Source organism: Nelusetta ayraudi, unplaced genomic scaffold, assembly GCF_046127955.1.
Source record: "Nelusetta ayraudi isolate G7.1 ecotype Tasmania unplaced genomic scaffold, CSIRO-AGI_Nayr_v1 ptg000140l, whole genome shotgun sequence".
NCBI classification, from domain to species: Eukaryota; Metazoa; Chordata; class Actinopteri; order Tetraodontiformes; family Monacanthidae; genus Nelusetta; species Nelusetta ayraudi.
Window position 1 is genome coordinate 252,777 of NW_027466190.1, and position 23,209 is coordinate 275,985.

Genomic DNA, 23,209 nt, shown 5'->3' on the forward strand with positions numbered 1-23,209 from the left:
GCCCTGCAGTGAACACCGGCCAAGGAGCGGAGCAGACGTCACCTGCCTGCCCTACACCTACCTGCTTCATTTTTTTGTTTTGTTTTTTGTTTTGTTTTTATTCTACTTTCTATCTTCTCAGACGGGACGGCGGCTGCCAGCACGCTGCATCAATGGATCATAACGCGGCAAACTCGGAGAAATCTCAGCTGATACACGAGAGGAATGCCAAGACGTATTCCCTGAAACTCCAAAGGTGGGTGAACGCTTCTTGTCATTGCACATTAAAGAATGGAAGCACATGACATGCATTTTACATATATAATTACATGTTTAACATTGAAAAAAAAAACAACGAAATTTAAATACAGGCTGTTGACTGAGCATATATCTCGTTTTTATACATTTTGCAGAAATTTGACAATTATTTTTTGCATTTAATTCTGATGCCTGCAGAACAGCGCTGTGGCGGTGTGTGTGTGTGTGTGTGTGTGTGTGTGTGTGTGTGTGTGTGTGTGCAGTGCAGTGCAGTGCAGTGCAGGGCAGTCGTTACTGTGGTGCATGCTGAGCGCGTATAGAGGCTGCGCGGCTGTTTTATGTGAATGAACAAATTCATTTCCATGCTTGGCTTGTTTGTGGACAGCCTGTGACAAATGGCCCAGGGGTCCAGCGCACCGAGCGCCGCTAAAAACTCATCATCTGTCATTAGGGAGGCACGATGCTGATGCTGCACGTCGCAGCTGCATGACGGGACAGAACGGGACGGAGGTGGTCGAGATTAGAACAGCGTCAAATACAAATAAATCGAGTGGTGGTTGAACGAGTTGAAATGAATGTGTTTAGGTGCTGAGAAATGAAAAGATGAATAATAAAAAATAAAGAATGAAATTGAAAATAGAGGGAAATGGTGTTTGATATTTGTATACTTTTGATATTTCGACTGAAAGGCATAAAAACCAAAAACATTAAGAAACGAATTAGCTCATGTGTCCGTGGGGGGGATAACTGCAAAAGTGTTGCTGATTTGTAAAAAAATTTAAATTGTTGCCAGGATTCTTTATTTTCAAAAGAGGAAATCGCAAAAAAAAACAAACCAAACCCCCCCCCCCCAAAAAAAAAATAAAAAATATATATATATAAACAAATACAAATAAATACATGAAAACATGAATAAAAAAATAACACTGGCACAACCAAAAGTAAAGGCCTGTATTGAAAAACAAACAAACAAAGAAACCGTCAAATAAATGCTTAACGTAAATAACGACTTGTCGGTGGAAAACTGTTGCCCTTCCATTTGTGGGGGCGCGAAAAAAAAAAAATCTTTCTTGTCACGAGCCTTGCGGTGGAAAATCTGCGCTGCTCTCCGGATGCGCCCGTTTACACATGGCGCAATGAGATTTTTTTTTTCTTCTAAAAACAAACAAACAAACAAAAAAAAAAAAACAACAACGATAAACATCGTCAGAGTGTCGCTCACAGAAAGTTATGACTGTAGTTTTTTTTTTTTTAAAAAAAAGGAGTATTAACTTGGCCGGCGTTCGCACGCGCGCACACACAGGTGCGCGCGTGCATTGCCACATACACACACACACCCACACAACACACAAAAGAGATGAAGGCTACATATGGCGCCAGGTTGTGGATTTCATGCACCATTTGTACCGTGTGTGCGTGCGTGTGCGTGTGCGTGTGTGTGTGTGTGTGTGTGCATGTCAGCAAGCAGTTTTTTTCTAACCTCTGTTGGCTGCAAAGTGGTTCCCAGTCAGTGCTGCTCAGGTATCCAGGCTGTATCTGTACTGGGGAATCTCCACTGGAATACAGCCTTACTGTATCTGTTGTTGGTTTTTATGGGATTGATACACTCAAAATAAATAAATAAATATATACACATATATATGTATATATTTTAAAGTATTATCCTGGCATGAAATAAAATGTAATGAAATATAGATCAAGACGAATTCAGAAAAAAATAATCTTTTTAATATTAAATTAGCAAATTCTTGTATTGCCATGGAGAGCAGGTTCACTGAGGCCATCGTGTTCTAGTCACAGATGATGGATCTGCTCAGAGTTCACTCATTGTCTTGTGATGTCACAGCTGGTGTGAGCTTGAGATGCCAGTGAATCTGACACGCTGGGCCTTCAGGCCGTTCCCCCTCAGAATTCATGACAAGTTTGATTTTGTTTCGCGTACCATTACAACAAACACAAAAAAAGAGTTACATGCACAACATGTAATGAGGAAATTTCCCAGTTAAACTAGAAGCAGCTCACACTGCTGGAAATACAGCTCGGCGCTCCAGTGCCACAGACTGCAGCTGTCATTAAACGCATCGCAGCTTTTTTTGTTTGTTGACCACTGAGGTTTTATTCATGTAATGCTATTTGACAGGTCAATGGATATTCCCTCAGGTGTGTGTGTGTGTGTGATGCTGCTGACGCTGTCTTATAGCGTCTGCAGCATTGAGCCCTGAACACCTGGCCTGCGGGGCTTCAGAGGTGGTTCCGGTGCAGTGGGTGCGTCTCCCAGCGGACACTCACAGACTCTGAAGCAGCAGCCGGGCTGCTTCACGCTGGCCGGCCGGCCCGGCTGGATATTTAGTGAAATTAAATATGAGCCCCGAGGTAATAGCTGTAGAGTTTTGGCCTCTTATCACTTTTTAATTGATTAGCAAAGTGGTTTCATTTCGGCGCTCAGCTACACTGCAGTGTAAGATTAATCAATACTAATGAGAAAACTAAACACGAAGCAAATATCCTCTCGTAATAATTAATTGTAATAATTAGGCCGAGCGAGCAGCAAAGAAAAAAATTAATCGGCCTAACAAAATACACTTTTCAACTTTTAAAAATCCATCATTTGCATGATTGCTTTGACGTCCATTATATATTATTTTACTTCAGTCATGTATTAAATTGAAAATAATAAAATGTTAAAAATGTTTTTTTTCTTTGGTAAAACTGTCATATTATTAGAGTATATATTGCTGAAGGCTCTCAAAATCACTAAAGGTTCCGCATAATCACAATTTCATTTAAATTTCAGACGCTCTTACAGAAATTCACGCCTTTGTTTTAGTCATAAAGTGACGCAACACTTCATCTGGCCAATATTGGTGTGATTTTTGCTTGATCAGTTATTTATATTGTTAATAGCCTATTCAATTGAGGATATATATATATATATTTATCTATATATATATATATATAGATAGATATATTTTCACAATTCTCTATCCAAACTATTTTTAGGCCTCAAATTGCCTGATTGTGTGTTGGGTTGATGGAGGGGGTTTGTTTGCACTGATGCGCCACTGATGGTGTAATTGAACAGAATCCGTTTTCCGCTCGACTGCTTCCTTTCAGACAGCTTGAGTCGTGTGTGTGTGTGTGTGTGTGTGCTCACGATAAAGGCTAACAATGCAACACAAGCAATCTCCCATGTGAAGTGCACGAGATTGGCATGCATTAAGTGTGTGTGTGTGTGTGTGTGGTTATCTCAAGTGAGACTAAATTAGTTTTTTTCCACCTCATTACTCCCATCATCGCAGCCCTCTCTTACTGCACAAGGCAAGAGTGGCAACCTAGGTGTGTGTGTGTGTGTGTGTGTGTGTGTGTGTGTGTACATGTGTGTGTGCGTGCGTGCGTGCGTATGCGCTTGTGTCAAATGGACAAAGTCAGCATTTTCTCCTGTTTCCCGTGATGAAAACCCCACCAGATCTGTTGTGTTCCCGGAGGACAAGCGGCCTTCATGTCGGCTCTCTGTATCTAAACCGTTATCGTCAGTGTTTAACACTTGCACGGCCCAATAACACAGCGAGTGCAGCACCACCAGAGATGAACTGACGTGTTTACACGTCGTTGGGGCGAGCGCAACAGAAGCTAGCAGCTCGGCCACGACAGCACGGCTCCATTATTTGAGCCAAACTCCACGGCTGCTCAGCATACACATTAAGCGTTTACATGAAAAGCATTTTTGGAAAATATATTCCAAAGAGGTTGGCGAAGAACAGGAAAAAAAAAAAAAAAGTGAGACTGATGTTTGGAAAATGGCCACTAGGTGGAGCCAAACAGGAACCATCAAGAGAAGTCAACTGCGATTTTTCGGCGCGTTTTCCGATTGTTTTTTTTAACCGTCTTCTCATCACTTCAGCTCCTTCCCAGAGACCAAAGAGCAGTACCCCGACTTCTCCTTGAAAAATGGGGGCGTGGCCGGCAGCGGTGGCATGGAGCTGAAGCGGTCCATCGCCGCCCACTGCCATGGCGCCAACAAAGCGGCGGCGGCGTGCGAGGACGGCGGGGACAAGCTGATAGCCAAGAAGAAACTCTACATCGCCTCGGCCGTCTGCCTCGTCTTCATGATCGGCGAGGTCATAGGTGAGCGAGCTCTCGGCCAATCACGGCCGTGGCTGTGTCTGTCCGGCTTTGCGCCAGGCAGTTTTTAGAGTGGCGGCCTCCGCCCCTGCCCCCCCCATGTCAAGTGCACAAGCAGCCGCCATAAATCACCGGGCTGTCACGGCGGAACTCGGAGAGTCTGAGGGGAACACGAGCTCCCACCGCAGCTCTAATTGACTGCTGTCGGCGCCACAAATGGCACAAATCCAAACAAGGCAAAGCAGCGAAACACCCTGGAGTCGGAGGAGCACGCTGGGCAGAAAACGAGGAGGAGACTACACCAGTCAAGGAACAAAACACAAAAATGTATTCAATGATAGTCATGGGTTCGATTCCGGGCCTTTCTGTGTGGAGTTTGCATGTTCTCCGTGCGTCTGCGGGGGTTCTCTCCAGGTTCTCCAGCTTCCTCCCACACTCCAAAAACATGCATGTGAGGTCAAATTTAAACTCTAAATTGTCCGTAGGTGTATGTTAGGGCGAATGGTTGTTGGGCTATGTCTCTATGTGGCCCTGCGATGAACTGGCATACCCTGGCGTACCCTGCCTTCGCCCTACGACGGCTGGGATAGGCTCCCGTTGACCCCCGTGACCCTGAGCTTAGGAATAAGCGGGTATTGAAAGAAGGATGGATGGATGGATAAAGACCTTGAAAAACATCAAGCAATTTATTTTGGCCATGTCACATATATCTAAACTTGCAGATGAAGCATATTTGTGAATTTCCATCATTGGCTTGCTCATTCACCCCAACCTTAGCCCCTGACCTCTGACCCCTGACCCAAGCAAACTGGCGGTTGCAGGTCAAGAAGTGGGTGATCAGAGGGAAAAAGCCTTCAAAGTTCTTCAGGTTGAACCCTTTTCATACTCAGTGCACCGGTTTGCTACCTAACCTGCCATTTCTTTTTACGAGCCAATAAAAAGGTAGATGCAGGTTATGGAATGATTCCCAAACCCATCTGTAAGACTCCTCCCCGTTCTTCCCTGCAGGAGGCTACCTGGCCCACAGCCTGGCCATCATGACGGACGCCGCCCACCTTCTGACAGACTTTGGCAGCATGATGGTGAGCCTGTTCTCGCTGTGGATCTCCTCCAGGCCTCCCACCAAAACCATGAACTATGGCTGGCACAGATCAGGTCAGGAGCCACGCACTGTTTGTTTAGATTGGAGATGGATGGCTGCATGGGTGGATGGACATCTGAAGGGTCGGAAGCTAATTGGACGGATCGGGCAGATCCATTTAAAGATAAATGGAATTAGGAGATCCCTCATTCTCCATCGTCTTCGCTGTGAGCGCGTGTCCACTGAGGGATGACCGTCGTTAATCTTCCCGTCATGCTGGATCCAGTCCTGCGGGTTGAGATGATTTATGTCCCTCTCCTCCACCCTACAGAGATCCTGGGGGCCTTCATCTCAGTCATTTCGATCTGGATCGTGACGGGAGCGCTGGTCTACTTAGCCATCGAGAGGATCGTCCGCAATGACTACGAGATCGAGGGCAGCGTGATGCTGGTCACGTCCGGCTGCGCCGTCATCGTCAACATAATGTGAGGGGTTTCTCTGCACGACCCAACAAAGCAAAGGACATAAGAGCTGAAGCAATTAAACCGATTCATTGATGAATCGATTCATCAATTCAAATCAATTAACAAACGATTTGATGACAAATTTTCTTTGTTTCTTGAATTTTGCTGCTGCTAAACACTGACTGCGCTGTTTTTGGCTGTTCAAATACTCATTTGATCAAATCAATAAAATGAAAACAGCCGATCGATTAATCGCTCACAAGAACGACTGCTAGCTGCAGCTCAAATTCACGCGTCTCTCTATTTCCCCTCGCAGCATGGCCTACATCCTCCACCACTCCACCACCTTCCACGCCCACAGCAGCGGCTATCACCAGATCGACGAGAACGGCCAGAGCCACGCCCCCGCCCACGGCCACGGCCACGCCCACACGCTCCTCGGCGGCGCCGCCCACGGCAACACCAGCGTCCGTGCCGCCTTCATCCACGTGGTGGGAGACCTGCTGCAGAGCGTGGGTGTCATGGTGGCGGCGACCATCATCTACGTCCGGGTCAGTTTGTGAAAACGGGTGTCAGATGAAAGCGACTCCTGTTCTTTCTTCTTTAATGACACATTCAACTGCCTTTAGTACCAACTCTGGTGCCAAAAGACTTGTTTCAATCCCACTTCTCATCTCTAGTTGAGTCTCTGTAACGTTGTCGCGGAGAAAGTTTGTTTTTCTAAGCTTTAATTGAACGCAGCTATGTAGGTTCTCAACATTACAATTATGGTTGCAAAAGAAATTGTTCTTATTTAATTTCACATTTCACATGTTGCAAAAAACTAGTATGATTTTAAGGCAGAACTACGACAATGTGCTGCTTTAATGCACCTTCAAAAACGACCAGAAAACACAAACTACCCCAAACTTAATGTTGGCCAACATGTCACCAAACAAGCGAGTCTAGCAGAAGCAACATTAGTGAAGTGCTTAATTTATTCCAATTCTTTCTTTTACATTTGCATCTCAGCGCAAGATGTTCCCCTCTCCTGTCAACGCCTGAAGCCTTTTTCAAGGCTCCTGACTGTGGAAAACACCATCTGATGCCTCTTCTTTCACTCTCAGCAGTCACAAGTCTCCTCCTCACTCTCCTCTCTCTCCCCCCCCGCCCCCACTCCCTTTCAGCCAGAGTATAAAGTTGCGGATCCCATCTGTACCTTCATGTTCTCCGTGTTTGTCCTCTGCACCACAGTCACCATCCTCAGAGACGTCTTCAGGATACTCATGGAAGGTATTTCACTTGCTGCTCCATCAGATGATGAGACAGGGGAGGGGTTTAAAGATCCTCCAACACTGCAACACGGAGGGATTTTCCTCTGAAACGTTCAGAAAATGTAACTTCCCAACGACGCTGCAGGTTGCTTTTAAAACGACCGTCTTCAGCCTCAACACAACTGTGTGTTGCTGTCGCGACCCGATCGAGTAAAACCAGGCCGGCGACGCGTTCAAAGTGGCCGCACTTCATCCAGAAACAGGAAGCAATAATGAGGCATCGGCTACCGCCGTAGCTGTTGGGGGTTGAAGAGTGCAGATGGCCACGTCCTGAGGACATGGTCGTGTTTTACGGGACATTTGACAAATTCTCTCTGCACACTCACTGCTGAACCTTCGCTCGATGACCTTGCGGAGCGGCGCATTCGAGATCTGAGTCAACCGCCAGCAGGGCTGTTATCGCAAGCTCCGTTCTGCCTGTGTATTTATCGTCATAAATCACAGAAAATCTGCGAGAGATGAAGGAAAACGTGCTGGATAGGATAAAAAAAAACAAAAATTCAGATTTTTCACAGCGTTCTGTGTGTTTCAGGCTCTCCGAAAGGGATCGAGTTCAACTCGGTGAAGGAGGTGCTGCTGAGCGTGAAGGCCGTCAAGTCCATGCACAGCCTCCATCTGTGGGCTCTGACTCTGGGCCAGGCGCTGGTCTCCGTTCACTTGGCCATAGGTACACCAACCATCTTCGTCTTTTTTTTCTCTTCAAAAAAAATGCTCTTTTTGTGAATATGTGCTTTACAAATTACTGTCGTAGAAATATTTTTAACTGTGATTTCAAGTAATAATTCCAGGAAATTCATGAACGGATACCAAGGCTGCTTGGTTCCTCGCAAAGCAGCTGGCGTGTTCAATTTTTAAGTGTAAATTTCCACAAATATGTCTGCTCAGATGGATTTGGAAGAATTTAATTTACTTAAAATTTTTAACTTTTTTTTTAAAGAACTCTACTACACGCCACCAATAGGGGGCAACTGAGATATTTGCGTTCTGGATCAATATTAAAAATACAATTTAAAAGACAATCGATAAGTGACCCAAATAAACTTACTTTTTTCCACACCAGAGGAGGGCGCCGACGCTCAGTCAGTTCTGCAGGAGGCCACCGAGCTGCTCAACACAAAGTTTGGCTTCCAAAGCATCACCATCCAGGTGGAGCTCTACTCGGAAGACATGAGCCACTGCTCCAGCTGCCAGGACCCCAGTGACTGACGCTGGTTCCGGACTGGACTGGACTGGTGCTCACAGAACACGGACTGGGCCTCAGGCACGTCTTCATTTCTTTTTGGGTGAATTGGACTTTGCGAGAGCTGCTGTATCCGAGAGTTGTGCAAAGAAAGTTTTCCTAATTGTGTCATTGGCCTTTCTTTAAGACCTCAAACGCCACGTCTGTGTTGGTGATGGAGCTCCACGCTACCGTGAAACCCAACCAGCCGCCAGAGCATTTTCTAACTTTCTTTCTTTAGTGTTACACCTTGAATCTTACAATTCCGTGGAATTACCGGAACAATTTTCAAGGTGAGAAACTGAGGCACATTAATTCAATTTGTTTTAGCATGTAACAAAAATCTTGGGAAGTGCAGCCCTGACAAAAGTTCAGCCAAAACTTCCTTGACACCTGGTTTTGGAAACACAATACACGTTAATGTGAAAATTCAAGATCGGATTGATGATTTCTCAGAGCACAGCCGTTTTTCTCTTTGTCTCAGTTTTTTTTCCATCTACAATTGAGAAAATACTCTTGGATGGGTTTGAGATACGGACGTGCGGCTGGCTGTAAACACTGCCGAACCTCGAATATTCCAAGTCCAACTGCCAGATGTAGAGCCACGGATGTCAGACCTTTGTCGCTGCTGCTTTACTCACTACGGTAGCTTTTCCAAATATGCAATTCACAGTCAAAGCCAGGGAGGAACGGAACCAGCCGAGGCTCTGGTCGGACTGTCTGAAGGATTGTTGGGTTTTCGTTAAATGGGTTATTTTTTGGATCATCCATAACGTCGTACATATTTTTTCCACAAAGGAGAATAAATGGAAGTATGACAATGATATCGATGGCTCTTCTTGATCGTGATGGCTGCACTGTTTTTACAACAAGGTGGTGTAGTGGTGGTGTAACGATGTTCTGGTCTGATGTTGGACGTATCCAGAAGGTTGACTGGACAGCTGGTTCAGGCTTCCACTTGTTTTCTGTCTAGTTGTCATTCCACTTATAGCTGTACATCCCTCCTCCAACTCTCTCACTCTTCTAATAAAAAGCCCAAGAGGCAGCCGCTCACTTTATCACCAATGAAATGATTCTGGATGAATAGGCAGCTGGCGTTGACCCAGTGGTTTCACTAGACTGCCCCGGGACCACGTAGAACCCTGAAGACCGGGTTGGTGGAACCTCACCTGGATGATATTTAAAATAGCAAAAAAAAGCCCAGTCAACATTTTGCTGCGATGTCTCTTTGTGTTTCTGTTTCGAAGTCCTGCTCAAAGCAGCCGACCGCCGCTCCCACCCAGGCACCTGCATGGTTGTTAGCCGTTACTCAATGTCACGTTAAGCGTAAAAAAAAAAACAACAACAACGAAAAAAGGTCCTCATATTACTGCCAGTCAATATTTGTCGAGAAGCCAAGCGAAGGATTAATCAAATGGGGAGGGGGGGGGGCAAAGTCTTTCAAATTCTATATTTTCAGCATTTTTCTTAAAAAAAAACAAAAAAACAAACAACACACAAAATCTTGTACTTTGAGAAGTACATTCATAGCGGAGCTCTGACACCAAGATAAGACTTTGAGTGCGAGCGGACTGGTTTTGGTGTACGTGCTGCTCGTGCTGCTCTCCAGGCTGCCGCAGGTCCATTTCGTCCTTCCAGAAAAGCCGTTTTCCTCTTCTGTCCTCTGTGGAAGTGTAACGTGTGTGTGTGTGTGTGTGTGGGAATGCTCCGTGTCGTGCTGTCTTTGTGTGGCCGTTGTACATATGTGACATATTGTGTGTCTTCTGTGCATAATCCTGTGTGTACATGTGTAAATATGTTGAAATCTCTTGTACATGGGTCCCATTTGTCTACGTGTGTCGGTGACGCTGCATTGATTCACTCGTTTCTGTGTGTGGCAAGAGTTTTCTTTTCGTTTTTGTAAAGTGAAATAAAAAGAGTGCAGGTGACGCAGGAGGTCTGATTTTTGCAGAGATCTGCTTTTCCCAGCACGCAACTCAAATCTGTTTTAATATTGTTTCACTAAATCACCTCTTTCAACACGCAAAAGCACAGATGGAAAACCATTTATTAGAAAAGTATTTATTTAATGTTTCAAAAATAGCAAGAAGGCTAAACAAAGTGACTGCTGTACATTTTTATGCATTCATGGTTTTAAGATTTACAATATTTATAATGAAACGAGTCATGAATGATTTTCTTTTACGACATTCACATCAGGATTTTGTGACGCGCTGTCAGTATTGATTTTAAATCACAAACGTCCGTTAAAAAAAAGACAAATCTGAAGACAAACAACCTCTAAAACAGACACAAGAGTGTATAAATTATAATCTTTTTTCTGTACACACTGAAGAAGAAAAAAAAAACCCCACTTCAAAATACTGCCGTTGAAAAAGAACAAATAAACAGTTATTATACACCCAGCAGTGGTTTGATAAAAAATTCAAGTATCTGCAGTTACAACCTGAGTTGTTTTAAAAAAATAAAATTAGACAAACTTAAGAAAAAAACAAAAAACAAAACAAAAAAACACCCCAAAAAAGCCATCAACAACGCTAAAATAACAACATTTCATCATGAGCGTTGAAACTCGAAAGCCAGGTGAGCGGATGTTTCAGGTGACTTGACTGCTGTGATTGTGATGTGTGTGTGTTTCACGGGTTCGATCACACTGACGGGTGAGAAAAGTAAGAAAAGGTGTCCTGTGGTGAAGGACTTGTGGACCCGACCACTCGCTCATTGACTGACCACATGATCCACCTGTGGTTTTCAGTCAAAAAAAAAAGGAAAATCCCGCTCGACTGTCTCGGAAAACGACAAACCATCAACGACTATTGTTGTGTTTTGGCGGCGAGGCACTTGTTGAGCTTTGGCTCGAGACAGAATGAAACATTTGTAACGATAACTTCACTCCAGGGTCTGACCCTATTTTTTTTCTTTTCTTTTTTTTTTTTTTAAACCTGTAACCTAAACCTGTTTGGCATGATTATCATTACCATTATTATTATTATTGTTACTATTAGTATTATTTAGTCGTCATAACTGACCTTTGCTCTCAGGGTTGAGCGGCCAGCCAATCAGAGCCCGGAGGCACATCAGTCTGACCAGCCCAGTCCGACCCCCCGACACCAGCCAGGTGTGGCAGCACATGTTGGGGCTGAAGCGAACCTGAGGAGAGGAGCGAGTGTTGGACAAAGACCAGATGAAGGATCACATTTTGCATTTAAATGAAACAAACAAACAAACAAACAAACAACTCTTTGCATCTGAACCTTTGAGGCAAGCAAACACTTTTGAAGTTACAGCTTAACTTTGTACTGAATTGTGTTAATATCTACAGTGCATATTAAACCTGAACACACTTAAGACAAGCACTTTGAATTGTTTTTGACATTTAATTTAAAATGTATTTGCAGCAGCTTACGGTCAACAGTGGACCGAGTAATGAACCCTGAGGAACCCCTAAAATCTTCATGCCTAAATATTGATAGACTACATTTGGGTTTCTCTTCAGAGGTCTTCAAGACCAACTGAACTTTGTCAGATTTTAAAGTAGAAGGGTGAAGTTGGGTCAACTGGAAATGTTTGTGCGATCTTGAAAACATTCTGCTTCTCTTTTTTCGGTTGAGAAGCGAAACATCTTCAAGACCGCAAGAACAAGTCCAGTTGTCCCAACGTCACACTTCTACTTTAAGACGACCTGGATGACTGAGAACCTTCACAGACACAGTCAGATATTCCATCAATTCACTCTGTAAGTCTAACTGAGTCAGTAGTGCTGCTGCTTCTCTTCTCTAGCTGGCCTCTTCCTCTTTCTAATCCATTAATCCTCTTCAGACAAAAAAAAACCCACCCGCAGTCCCGCTGGCGAATTTTATTTTGAAAGTGTCTCCCGTGAACTTCGGCCGTCCATCATGTCGTCCCAGAGGCCTCAGGCCCTGCAGGCCTGCCTCCCCTCAAAATTAAACACATCAAGCCTTCGAATGGCTGCTCTCCATCACACCCCCTCACCCAGCCAGCCAGCCAGCCAGCCAGCCATCCAGCCAGCCAGCCTCCCTCCCTGGTCTGGGGGTGACATTTTTCTCATTTTACACATCATTACATCCAGCTAGTCTTTAAAACTGGCCATTAACGCAGGAGAGAAAACGAGAGGAGAGGAGAGAACAGAAGAGGCTTTGTCCTCAAGTGTTGATCTTCCTGTTTCCCAACTGGCTCAAGTGAAGCTGCACTGGGAGGCTCACCCACCACACTGCCATGCTGTGTGTGTGTGTGTGTGTGTGTGTGTGTGTGTGTGTGCACGTGTTGCTGCAGCTACCTTGTGCAGCGCGGCCAGCGGCAGCTCGTCCGAGCTGATGTTGACGCTCAGCTCCGTGTTCTTCATGCGCTTCCACAAAGATCGCTTCTGGCTTCCTGTGAAGGTTTCCTATTGGTCGGGGGACCAAAGGTGAGATTCACTGACTGAACAACGGTTGGTTGACACTTTAACGTTTTAAAAATTAAGTTAATTATTTATTTTTTTTTGCTTAAAATAATGAATTTCATGTCATTGCAAAATCTGAATTTATCAGCTATTTTAATTAATTGTTCACACACATTGGTAAAACTCATCACTGGTTGTCCTTTAAAACAGTCTGTGTCTGTCAATGTAAAAAACACCGACTGTCTGGACTGTATTGGCTCCACCCACCATGTTGTTGTCTGACAGGTGGAGGTAGTATTTGCTCGCCGCCTCTTTGTACGTCTGGAACTTCCAGGCTGGAAACGGCTCCTTCCCACCTCGCTCTCTGCCCGCCGCTCGCGACTCTCCTCCCTCTGGCTCTTTGGGCACCGCCGCCGGCGCTGCCGCTGACTGTTCGCCGGCTCCGCCCACCGCGTCTTCTTCAGGGGCGTCGTCGTAAGGCACCAGAGATGTGAGGTAGACGGGCTGGAGAGGCAGGATGGGAGCAAAGACTTTATATATATGTATATATATATGTATATATATATATAATCTCAGGTTTGGATGTGCAAGCAACCGTAGTTCACTGGCAAGCTCAGGAGGGGGAGTGAAAGATGCTGCAATCTGAAATGTGACCACTTAATGTCGCTGTGTCTTCTTCAAACTCTCCAAATATTACACACTGAACACTTTAACGCTTTAAATTTCTCGTAAAAAAAAAAAAAGGTTGAAGAATGGAAGCGGGGAAACGGCCAGAACTCACAAAACGCCTCTCCAGCGGCTTCTTGACGTGTTGAATTCCGAGGCTCAAGTGAGGTAAGATGGAAAGGATGACATCACCGAGGGAATCTGCCGTCGCCACGCTGTTGAACCAATCGCTGTAGGACAGGGACTGCCAATGGAAAACGCACACTTTAAACAAAATAAAAGGACCAGCTTTTGACGCGACTCCCCCACTGACACGTTGGGGCAGGGAGTTCCTCATCCAGAGTCGGACCAACTCACCCACATGGTGCCCGTCCTCGGGATGGCGAAGTGGGAGTTGAGATAGAGGTCAGTGAAATGGAGTCCGTTTGAATTGTGCCTGAGTAAAAAGAGAAAAAAAAAGAAAAAAAAGAGACGATTTAAAGGTCCAGTGTGCAAAATTCGGCTTGATTTATGATTTTCATATCGGCCGACTTCTCATTTCTCATTCATATCCATACGATTTGACTGACGGCTGTGGTCGAAATCGGCGATTTTGATGTGTGAGAATTGAGATTTGCGGCGGGCTTCGGCGGGGGCCACACTTACGCCACGTAGGCGTTCTCCTGGGCCATCATGAAGCCCGTGGCGTTGAGCGGCCAGCAGATCTCGTTGGTCAGGAAGCGTTTGACCGAGGTGACGGGGTGATAGAGCCGCCGCAGGTCCCACACCTTCACCAGCCGGTCCTCGCCCGCCGTCAGCAGCAGGTGCCTGGGAGGGATGAGTGCCGCGTCAGTCAGCTGGTTTATTTCATTCTGAGCAAACCTTTCCGGAAACTGAGCGGCGGATAGAAACTCAGAGAGCGGAACGCGAGGAGAGAGAGAGTTTCATTTATAGACGGTATATTTCCGTCACCGCGGCGACATTAATTAAAGGGCAGTGATCCAGGCACGAGGTAGGTGTCCTCTCCGCTGCCAGCCGGAAAACAACTTTGGATTGAAATGAAGTCTGTCCTCTCCTCTCAGGAAGAGGAAGTATTTCAACCTTGCGCGGCAGCGGACGTATTGACAAAGCGTGTCGTGATAACAGGATCTATGAGGCTGATTTGATTTTTTTTTTTTCTGCATGGGTCATCTCTTTAGTCAGAGCACAGAACGGCGTCGCTGACTCCCTCCACTCCACCAGCGCCGCACCGTACATCAGCTGAGTAATGAAGCACGCAGAGGTTAAAGAGGGTTTTGCAGAGTCTCGATGAGGGTTAAAGCGAAACGACGAGCCATAATTACGCCTGAGATAGTGGAGTTCTTTGTTACTGGGGGGTTGAGAGAAGAGGCGGGGGGGGGGGGGGGGGGTCACCTCTCTGCAGGAAAAAGTTTGCATCAGGACAGAGGACGACTTTGAAAGAAGAAAGTTACAAAAAGTTGGTGCAAAAACAGAGAAGCACTCAAGTTTTTTTTTAATATTGTGTTGATGCATCTTCAGGATAATCGGGGAAATCCAGCAGCAAACACAGACAATCACACCTGAACCAGCACTCACAGTCTTCCTGGACCTTCTTGGTTTGGGCCAGAAGGTTTTAGGACTTTGTGTTTTTTCCACAGTTGGATGGCGTCAAGGGTCCAGATTCAGTGGACGCAGACAAGCAGGAAAGAGTGGGGCCACCTCGGAGTGAAAGCCCAGCCCTTTGCACACTTGACCTTTTACACCATGTTTTAAATGAGTGCTTGGGTGAGAAAGAAAACGGGCTTTTTCACGGTCCTGGCTTCCAGATTTATGGCGCTGCCCTAAACTTTAATTGGCTGCGAGTAAAAACTGTCAACTCAAACAGGCTTTTTCACAAAACCAATCCTTCTTCTTTGTTTTTGAAAACTCTCAAAGCTTCATTCTTCACTCATAGTTAACGCTGCTAATGGATGGCGACGATGCAGGTGAGACGAGAGTGGGAGGTACCTGGAGGCCGGGCAGAAGGCCAGCGCTCGCACGGCGTGGTCGTGAGCCAGCAGGTTCTGGTAGGGCAGCAGGCTGAGCGACTTGTCCGGCTCGCGCACTCGCAGCAGTGCAGAGGTGGTGTTCAGATCCCACAGACCCACCACACCTGAAGAAGAGCAGAAAATGAACAAAACAAGCCACGCAACCTGGGCCCGTTCTCCCCAGGGCTACAGGCCAGCGGGGGAATTTGGATGTGCGTTTTGAACCAATCAATCAACGGCGTCCGCCGGGCATCGACTCGCACCGTCAAAGAATCCGACAGCCACAATGTTGTGCGGTTTCTGAGGCAGCCAGTCCAGACTGAGGACCTGGCCGCTTTTCTCCCCGCGAGGAGCCTTGAAGGAGCCCAGCTTCAGCGTCAGCACGTCCCGCGCCTGCACAGTCATCGCAGGAGGTCAGGAGGTCAGGAGGTCAGAAGGTGCGAGACGAGTGAGAGGAAAATGGCCACGTGGCGTTCAACTGAGGCGGAGGGGAAGGAACGCCGCCAGTTTCTTCAACGTGTACGTACCTTGTATATTGGCAGCTGCTGGCCGTCTGTGGAGACACAAACCAACGGTCAGCATCGTTCACTTTGCAAGGCATTTTAATCCAAACATAAAGTCTTCTTCTGGCGGAGGTATGGGCAAACTACGGCCCGGGGGCCATATGCGGCCCATTAAGCTTTTTTAATCCAGTTCCATCTCGTCTGGCTGACGCGCAGCCGTCACTTATTTAACCTTGCCCACTGAGAAATTGCAGCTGCAGTTGTGTGAGTCAAACAAAGTGCAGTGGAGTTTGGGGCCGGGGCGGGGAGAGAAAAAAAAAGGAGTTCCTGCACAAAAAAAAGAGTGACGTAAAATCCAATAGAGAGACAAAAAGGGAGGGAGTGAGACTATTGCACATCATCAGTTTCCTCCCCTTCACTTGAGATTATTTAGAGTTCAGATCGATGCTGCTCCTCCTCCTCCTCCTCCTCCTCCTCCTCCATCATCCACTGCTGCTGCTGGCCAATGGCACGCCGCCTCCGACAGCAGCACGTTTACAGTCTGCAGTGACCGACTGCGTTAATTTAGCCGCATCGCACAGCGACTCTGCACGGCCGCAAAACACAGAGGCGCTTGGTGACCTCCCGCCCCCCGCATCTCTCGGCAGCCAATCCCGAGTCGGCGCCTGATGACTGACAGCCCCCGCTAGTCGGCTAGTCGGGCCTCAAATTCATGGCTCCCAACACTAACAACTGGCTCGGCCATGCATCTTCTTTGTCATTTCAATTATAGATCCTTGTCTAATGGAGCGCACCGCGGTAAATTACGTGCGTCGGCCGCTCCTCCTTTTGTCTCCTTGCGCCTCCCTGGCCATTCTGCAGTCGCCTCCTCCTCCTCCTCCTCCTCCTCCTCCTCCTCCTCCCCATTCACCCATTCATTCATCCTGAGGCAGGGATGGACCAAAGCCATTTATATTTATCTGCCGCAAACAGCCGGCAGGGGGAGTCGGGGGGGGGGAATGTTCCACGATGCACAAACACACACTGTCCAAGTCAATTTAACCTTTGACCCCTCCCCGGCTAAATCTGACAGAAACCCTCTCGGGCCGCTGTGGCGAGCAGAGGTGAGAAGCTGTGCAGCGATTGGCTGGTCATTTTTCACTCAGTCAAGCCTAAGACCAAATTTTGTTCCGCTTTAGTTGAAACGATACTAAAAAAAACAACAACATTTAACTGGATGAACAAAAAGTACTTTAAATCACTGGGCGAAACCTGCAGTATCTGGAAATGAGTGCAACTCTGCAACCTTCCGATCCAATGACTATAACCTGTGGTCGTAAGCAGTGGGTGGGGGCGGGGGGAGGGGAGGGGTTGCTGATGGAGGTGCTTCTCGGAAACAGGAAGCAATGATCCATGGATAAGAAATAAAATGGAAACCAGGCGCCATGAAGCAGCAGGACACCGGGGGGGGGGGGCGTCAGAATTTTCTGTCCAGGCTGTTTTTTACATTTACATTTTATCTGCTCCTTCTCGGAATCACACGTTAACGACGACTCCAGGTTGCATGAAAAGAGAATAAAAGAGGTGAAAGGATTTTAAGGTGGAGACACCCCCCCCCCTCGCTGATCGGACCTCGCCGCAAACATCCTCCAGCAAGACCTGACTCAGCTGCTCAGTCAGATTAGCCTTGTCTGAAGGCAGCGACCAGCACCAGCCAGCCTGCTTCCGGCTGCCACAGGTATTGCCACACACACACACACACACACACACACACACACACACACACACACACACACACACACACACACACACACACACAAAGCGTGTGTACCAACGGCCGCAGAGTCGTTAGAGACAGTTTGACGGAGTCCCTTCCTGGCGATCAATCTCCCTCGTGTGCACGTCCAGGGTCTTTATGGTCTCTGTCCAAGCAGCGGAGAGATTTACGAGGACCGGCCCCGTTAATGACGTCCGCGTCGCGCCTGCTGGGTTCGACTGAGCATGCGCACTCAGTTTGGAGGAATTTTTTGGGTTCATTCATTTTGAATAAAAAAAACTAAATATTTGCTGAAAAATGAAAAAACAAGCAACATTATTTTAACTGACTGAAATGTATGAAATGTCCTCATTTCAATCTGAAGAAGAAAAAAGTTCTGAAGCCTTCCATAATGTTGCAGATAATTAAGACAATAGCGCCATAATTAGCTGCTTCACTGCAGTCAGGCCTTAGAAAGGCAACGCTTCCCTCTAGTGGTTAAAAGAAAGCACTGCATGGTCTGGAATGTACTTTCCGTCCGTTTAGGTAATTAAAAATGAGGGGAAACCACAGTCTCACCAGAGTTGCCCTGCTTCCCGTTGGCGTGCAGGGCATCGGGGTGCGGCAGGCTGTAGATTTTGACCACGCTGCTGGAAGTGGCCACAGCAAGGAGGCCCAGTCTGGGCATGTGCGGGGGCTGAGGGCGGAGAAGACGCCTCTCAGTTCGAGAACGGTGTCCAAACTTTGACCAGACGTGCATGAGAAGTAGATTAGAACGCCGCTGACCTCTGCGCCGCTGCCCGGAGACTGCCAGGCTCCGGCGGGACACCACTTGAGCTGCCAGACGAAGCCCTCGTCCAGGGCCAGACCCAAGGCCAGAAGCGGCTGGGAGCCGGGCCTGCAGAGAGGGGAGCGTGCTTGAGGCTCATTTCTGCTTTCTTTAGTTAAGCATACAGACACTTTACACATCAGTAATAGCTGCTTTCCATGACCCCTAGAATTGTGCAAAACCTAAATATGGTTGAAAGGTTTTGTTGCTCTCATGAAGGGGGGGTTTTCAGACGTATCCATATAGAGGAATATCGCAAAAGTGTCATGGAAAAACCTTTTCCGCATTTGCACGTCACTGGATGTGGCGTACGGGGCGACGAGGACGTCCAAATACTCTTAAAGCGGTTGTGACGCAGTGCACGTGCGACAACCCCCCCGCCACCCAATGTTCCCGCCCGAGCCGCACCCGCTGATGGAGTCCAGCCTGCCGACGTCCCACAGCTGGACCAGTGCGGCGCCGCCGTACGTCTGGTTGACGCAGTGCTCGTCGTCCATCTCTCGGTGGCAGGCCAGAGCCACGTACTGCCTGTCGGCCGAGTCGTCGGGGGCGGGGCACCACTCCATGGCCCACAGGGGCCCGCCGGCGAACAGCGTTGTGTCCCAGCGGTCCGGGTGGGGAGGCGTCGACTGGAACCTGCTCGGGGGCGGGGGGGAACGCAAACACCGGCGGGGAGGACGTCAGTGGGGTCTACTCGGCCGCCGGGTGGCGCCAAAGAGCACGGTGCCCCTCTCACCTGCGCAGTCTCTGCAGAGGCTCCTCCTCGCTGATGCCCCATCGGGACACTTTGAAAGCGGCGGACTGCTGCTCCTGAGGCAGATATCTCTCCAGGTCACTGGAGACACACGCAGACATTACATCTACTAGGTCTAGGGCAAGCTTACAAAGACGACGAATCAATTCAAACTGCGAGATTACACTCCTGTATCTCCGAGGTCGCACACAACCGCTGAAGGCCACCGACCTTTGTGGCACTGGGTGCCAGTCGCTGACCGAGGGGAGCCATGTCGGGAACGCACAGGTGCTGTGATGCTCCTGTCGGCTGGGAAAAGCACACACACACACACACACAGAGTTTCAATTCATTGGACCTTAAAAATCTCTCATTTTCATCTCAACTGTCAAAGCCAAGCGGTGAACCGGAGGTGACTTACAAAGTCTTGTTGACGTCGGCAGATTCCCAGACCGGCTTCATGAGACCGAACTGCAAACCGTTGGAGACCTTAAAGTACGGGCCTGTGTACTGGAGAACAGCCAGTTGTCTTAGTTCACTTTGCCCAAATGCTGCAGTGACTGACAAGGACCAGCAGAGGTCAGGGACAGACTCACAGATATCCGTTTGCCGGCAAACCCTCGGGAGCTTTTCTTGGACGGCTTGAAGACGTCTTCGTCCGAATCTTCCTGCAAACAGACAAAGTCCTCGTCCCCTGCAGTAGAACTGGAGTAACCACGTTTCCTCTTATGGCCTAAAATGAAGAAACATTTGTGTTATATAAAAAAAAACCAAAAACAAATAGTTGTAGGGCTGTGGTGGAGAGTTCCTTAACGTGTTGCTCCTTTGGGTTTACCAGAATAAGAGTAAGGTTGCCTTTATTTATCCCACATTGGGGAAATTTGCATTGGTACAGTAGCATATACAGTGCAAAGAGAAAATATCATCATAAAGATATCTCACACATATATCTGGTAAAGAACACACGGGGGGGGGGTTCAGAGTTAAAATCTTCCAGCTGCAGCTTGAGATGAAACCTTAAGAAAAGAAGCGCATTCCCAAAACACGAGAAGCTGGATGTAATGTTGGCGTAGGAGAGAGAAGTTCTGCATCATACCTCTGCCTCCTTTGACGCCTCTTTGCTGAGCGTTTGGCCCTGGTTCTGTGCTGCTGCTGTCATCGCCGGCCTCGTCGTTGGGATGCCCAAAGTCCTTGTTTGCCAAGTTCTGGAGGTACTTCAAAGCCCTTGAAAACAAGAATACAACAATTCAAAGGATGTTTTAATACGGCTGACTGAGGGGTGTATGCTGCCCCGTGTGGGACGTGGACACGAGCGCCACTGTACTCACACTTTGGCCGCTCCTCTTCTGCGGCGTCCACCCGGCTGCGTCTCCTCCTCCGGCTCAGGTTCCTCCGGCGTCGGCTCGGTCGCCGGTTCCTCCGCCGGAGTCGGCCGTTTCCTCACAATCTTCCTCTTTGGTTTGTGGTTTTCTTGCTGCGCAGTGTGAACACCTCCGTCTTTCGCAGTGAGGACGTCCCCATTGGAGGTGGGGGTGACTTCTGCCGGGGGTTTTCTGGCTCTGCCGACCTTTTCAGGCGTTGCCGCTGAGATCGCCGCGTCGGCGTTTTGGTTCGTCACGTCCAAGTGCTGCTCAGCTGTTGCCTGAATGCCGTTTTCTGGAGAGTGTCTTTCAGATGCCAGATCCCTCCTTCCACTTCCTCTTCCCCTTCCTCTACCTCTTCCACTTCCTCTGCCTCTTCCGCTTCCTCTACCTCTTCCACTTCCTCTACCTCTTCCGCTTCCTCTTCCGCTTCCGCTTCCTCTACCTCGTCCTCTTCCTCTCCCCCCCCCACTTCCTCTTCCTCTTCCACGCCCTCCTGAACTCTGTCTGGGACTTTTTTCCTCATCTTTTTGGACACTCTGCTGCGCATCATCCGTTACAAAATCGAGATATTTTGAATTTTTTTTCCGCTGCCGCCCTCTGGAGCTGGGTGTCAAGTCAACATCTTCTGGCTCGTCTTGCCCTGCAGGAGGGATCGGGTCATTCCCCGCAGGTCCTGCAGCAGAAATCTTAGTGTTACATTTGAGTTTTTCCAATGGTTTGTGGGTGACTTGTCTCAGGTGTCAACGAGCAAACACTTCTTCTGGGTGCTTCCTGCTTAGACACTCAAGCTTATCAAGATGTCACAAAGGGCACAGATAAATGAGTGGTCACTAACGTCTTAATGACTGATTACTAACTAGTCTAGCGTACCCAAATACTCTACAATGGGATTAAACTCAGTGACATTTACATGACAATAGTGAAAGAGAAACAAAAGCTTGATGTTGCAACCTTGTCCTGAGTCAGGGGGATCCATCGGCTCCAGCTTCCAGGAGATGTGATTGTCCTGCCAGATGCCTCCTCATGTGACAGCCTTCCCAGCCTGTGTCAGCTGCTTGAACATGTGGGGGAGGGGAGTGGGCACCAACAGGTAGTGAAGCTCATATGTATTCTTCTTTAAATGTATACTACCATTAATACCAATGTGTATTTTCAGATCTTCCAAAGTGCACACCCCACATTATTAGTTAGTGCCTACTAGTAGTTGGGTGCTGGCTGCCACTTGCAAGGCTGCCCTGAGTTCTCTCTCTTGACTGGTTCATACCACTGCACAGGTGAGCCGAATAACTCACATGTTGGCAGGGTGGGAAAATCCTCACTGTCTAAACAAGCCGTTAGATAGATTAATAGGGTGGGACAACCCACAGGACCTCCTCCGAGGCGTTCCCCCGCCCAGGTTCAATACCTGGGATTCCAGTCGCTAACAAGAACCTTCGCAGACAGTTTGAACCACGTAAACCCGAGCAAACACACCGGCTGCTGCTGTCTGACACAGACGCACCAGACCCGCTTCGCTGAAAGACACTTTCACGCTCTCTTTCGTCCTGTGAGTGTGTTTCAAACACTGACCGCCGTCATTCCGACCCTTTTAGATTAAACATCAATTCGGCACATCCGTCAAATGTAACGTTCTTTGTTCAGCAATAAACTTGGACTACTGATCCGTCATCGTTGTGACTCACTTTGTCACCACGCCGATAAGCTAACGCCGCGTAGCTAGCTAATGCTAACTCACTGAGAGCAGCTGTACAGTGTGAGGCTTCTTCCTCCGAGGACTGTAATCAACGAATACTTTTTTGTCGTTCTTACAACGAGTTTCTAGTCAGGCACGTTATAGTGACCACTATCACCAAGGGTTAAGAACTCACCCTGAGCCCCTACGGTGGTTTTCCCTCGGTGGCGCAGGCTGATAACCGCTCGCCCGGAGCTCCTGTTACTGCTACTTCCTGAACACTCGGGATCGAATCCCAAACGATACTGCTAGGAAAAACAACAGGGCAGGCCGCCACGCATTGGCAGGAAGTGGCTTTTAAGATTTTTAATTTTCGCGAAAGAAAATATCTGCATCGTCGGGGCTGCATCAACTGACCCGGGCTGCTTAAACTCGCGTTCAGCCCGCATCACGCCGCCGCCATGATACTGTACAAAGACGTTGAGCACACCGCCCCCTATCAACATAACATGGAACTACACGGAACCCCGTCCCTCTCACGTTAGCGGGTAGAATTACAGCGAGGCTTCTTGTTTTTTGGACGTCACGAACGTCATTAGCGAAATACGTTTGATATAAAACATATACATATTATTACAAACTGCTTTTTTTTATTATTATTTTTTTTATACATTTGCTCATTGTTCTTGTGTACAATATGTTTTTTCTCTCGCTACATTAAAAAAAAACAAAAACAAAAAAACAATAGAGAGTAACAAGACAAATCCCACCACTGCGCATAAACATGAGCTGCAGCTGGTCATCCTAACATTGCTGAAATCACAGAAACTTAAAGGCGCACAAGTTAAAACTATTATATCCCG

General features: G+C 47.6%; 2 protein-coding genes across 5 annotated transcripts; one reads left to right on the forward strand and one right to left on the reverse strand.

The window, feature by feature from the left end:
* The first annotated feature begins 110 nt into the window (after positions 1 to 110).
* On the forward strand, positions 111 to 8,477 carry slc30a2 (solute carrier family 30 member 2). The gene is made up of 8 exons (XM_076013091.1): positions 111 to 235; positions 4,139 to 4,362; positions 5,368 to 5,514; positions 5,772 to 5,925; positions 6,221 to 6,455; positions 7,071 to 7,176; positions 7,750 to 7,884; positions 8,278 to 8,477. Exons 1-8 carry the CDS (start codon positions 153 to 155, stop codon positions 8,421 to 8,423), a joined length of 1,230 nt encoding a protein of 409 aa, XP_075869206.1. The 5' UTR covers positions 111 to 152; the 3' UTR covers positions 8,424 to 8,477.
* Positions 8,472 to 22,991, reverse strand: gtf3c2 (general transcription factor IIIC, polypeptide 2, beta). Of its 4 annotated transcripts, XM_076013088.1 has the most exons (22): positions 22,764 to 22,991; positions 22,543 to 22,654; positions 21,626 to 21,725; positions 20,639 to 21,347; positions 20,407 to 20,534; positions 19,907 to 20,043; positions 19,732 to 19,820; positions 19,542 to 19,619; positions 19,314 to 19,412; positions 18,986 to 19,213; positions 18,535 to 18,646; positions 18,328 to 18,445; positions 16,038 to 16,063; positions 15,774 to 15,903; positions 15,491 to 15,635; positions 14,150 to 14,311; positions 13,862 to 13,940; positions 13,620 to 13,748; positions 13,106 to 13,342; positions 12,734 to 12,841; positions 11,466 to 11,586; positions 8,472 to 9,605 (listed from the first exon to the last, which is right to left on the reverse strand). In XM_076013088.1, the coding sequence occupies exons 3-22, from the start codon at positions 21,648 to 21,650 to the stop codon at positions 9,487 to 9,489; spliced, it is 2,979 nt and encodes a 992-aa protein (XP_075869203.1). In that variant the 5' UTR covers positions 21,651 to 21,725; positions 22,543 to 22,654; positions 22,764 to 22,991; the 3' UTR covers positions 8,472 to 9,486. The 4 variants fall into 4 exon arrangements, with proteins under 4 accessions (XP_075869203.1, XP_075869201.1, XP_075869202.1 ...); XM_076013086.1 differs by having other exon boundaries at positions 22,543 to 22,991; XM_076013087.1 differs by having other exon boundaries at positions 21,626 to 21,728; positions 22,543 to 22,991.
* Positions 22,992 to 23,209: the final 218 nt, after the last annotated feature.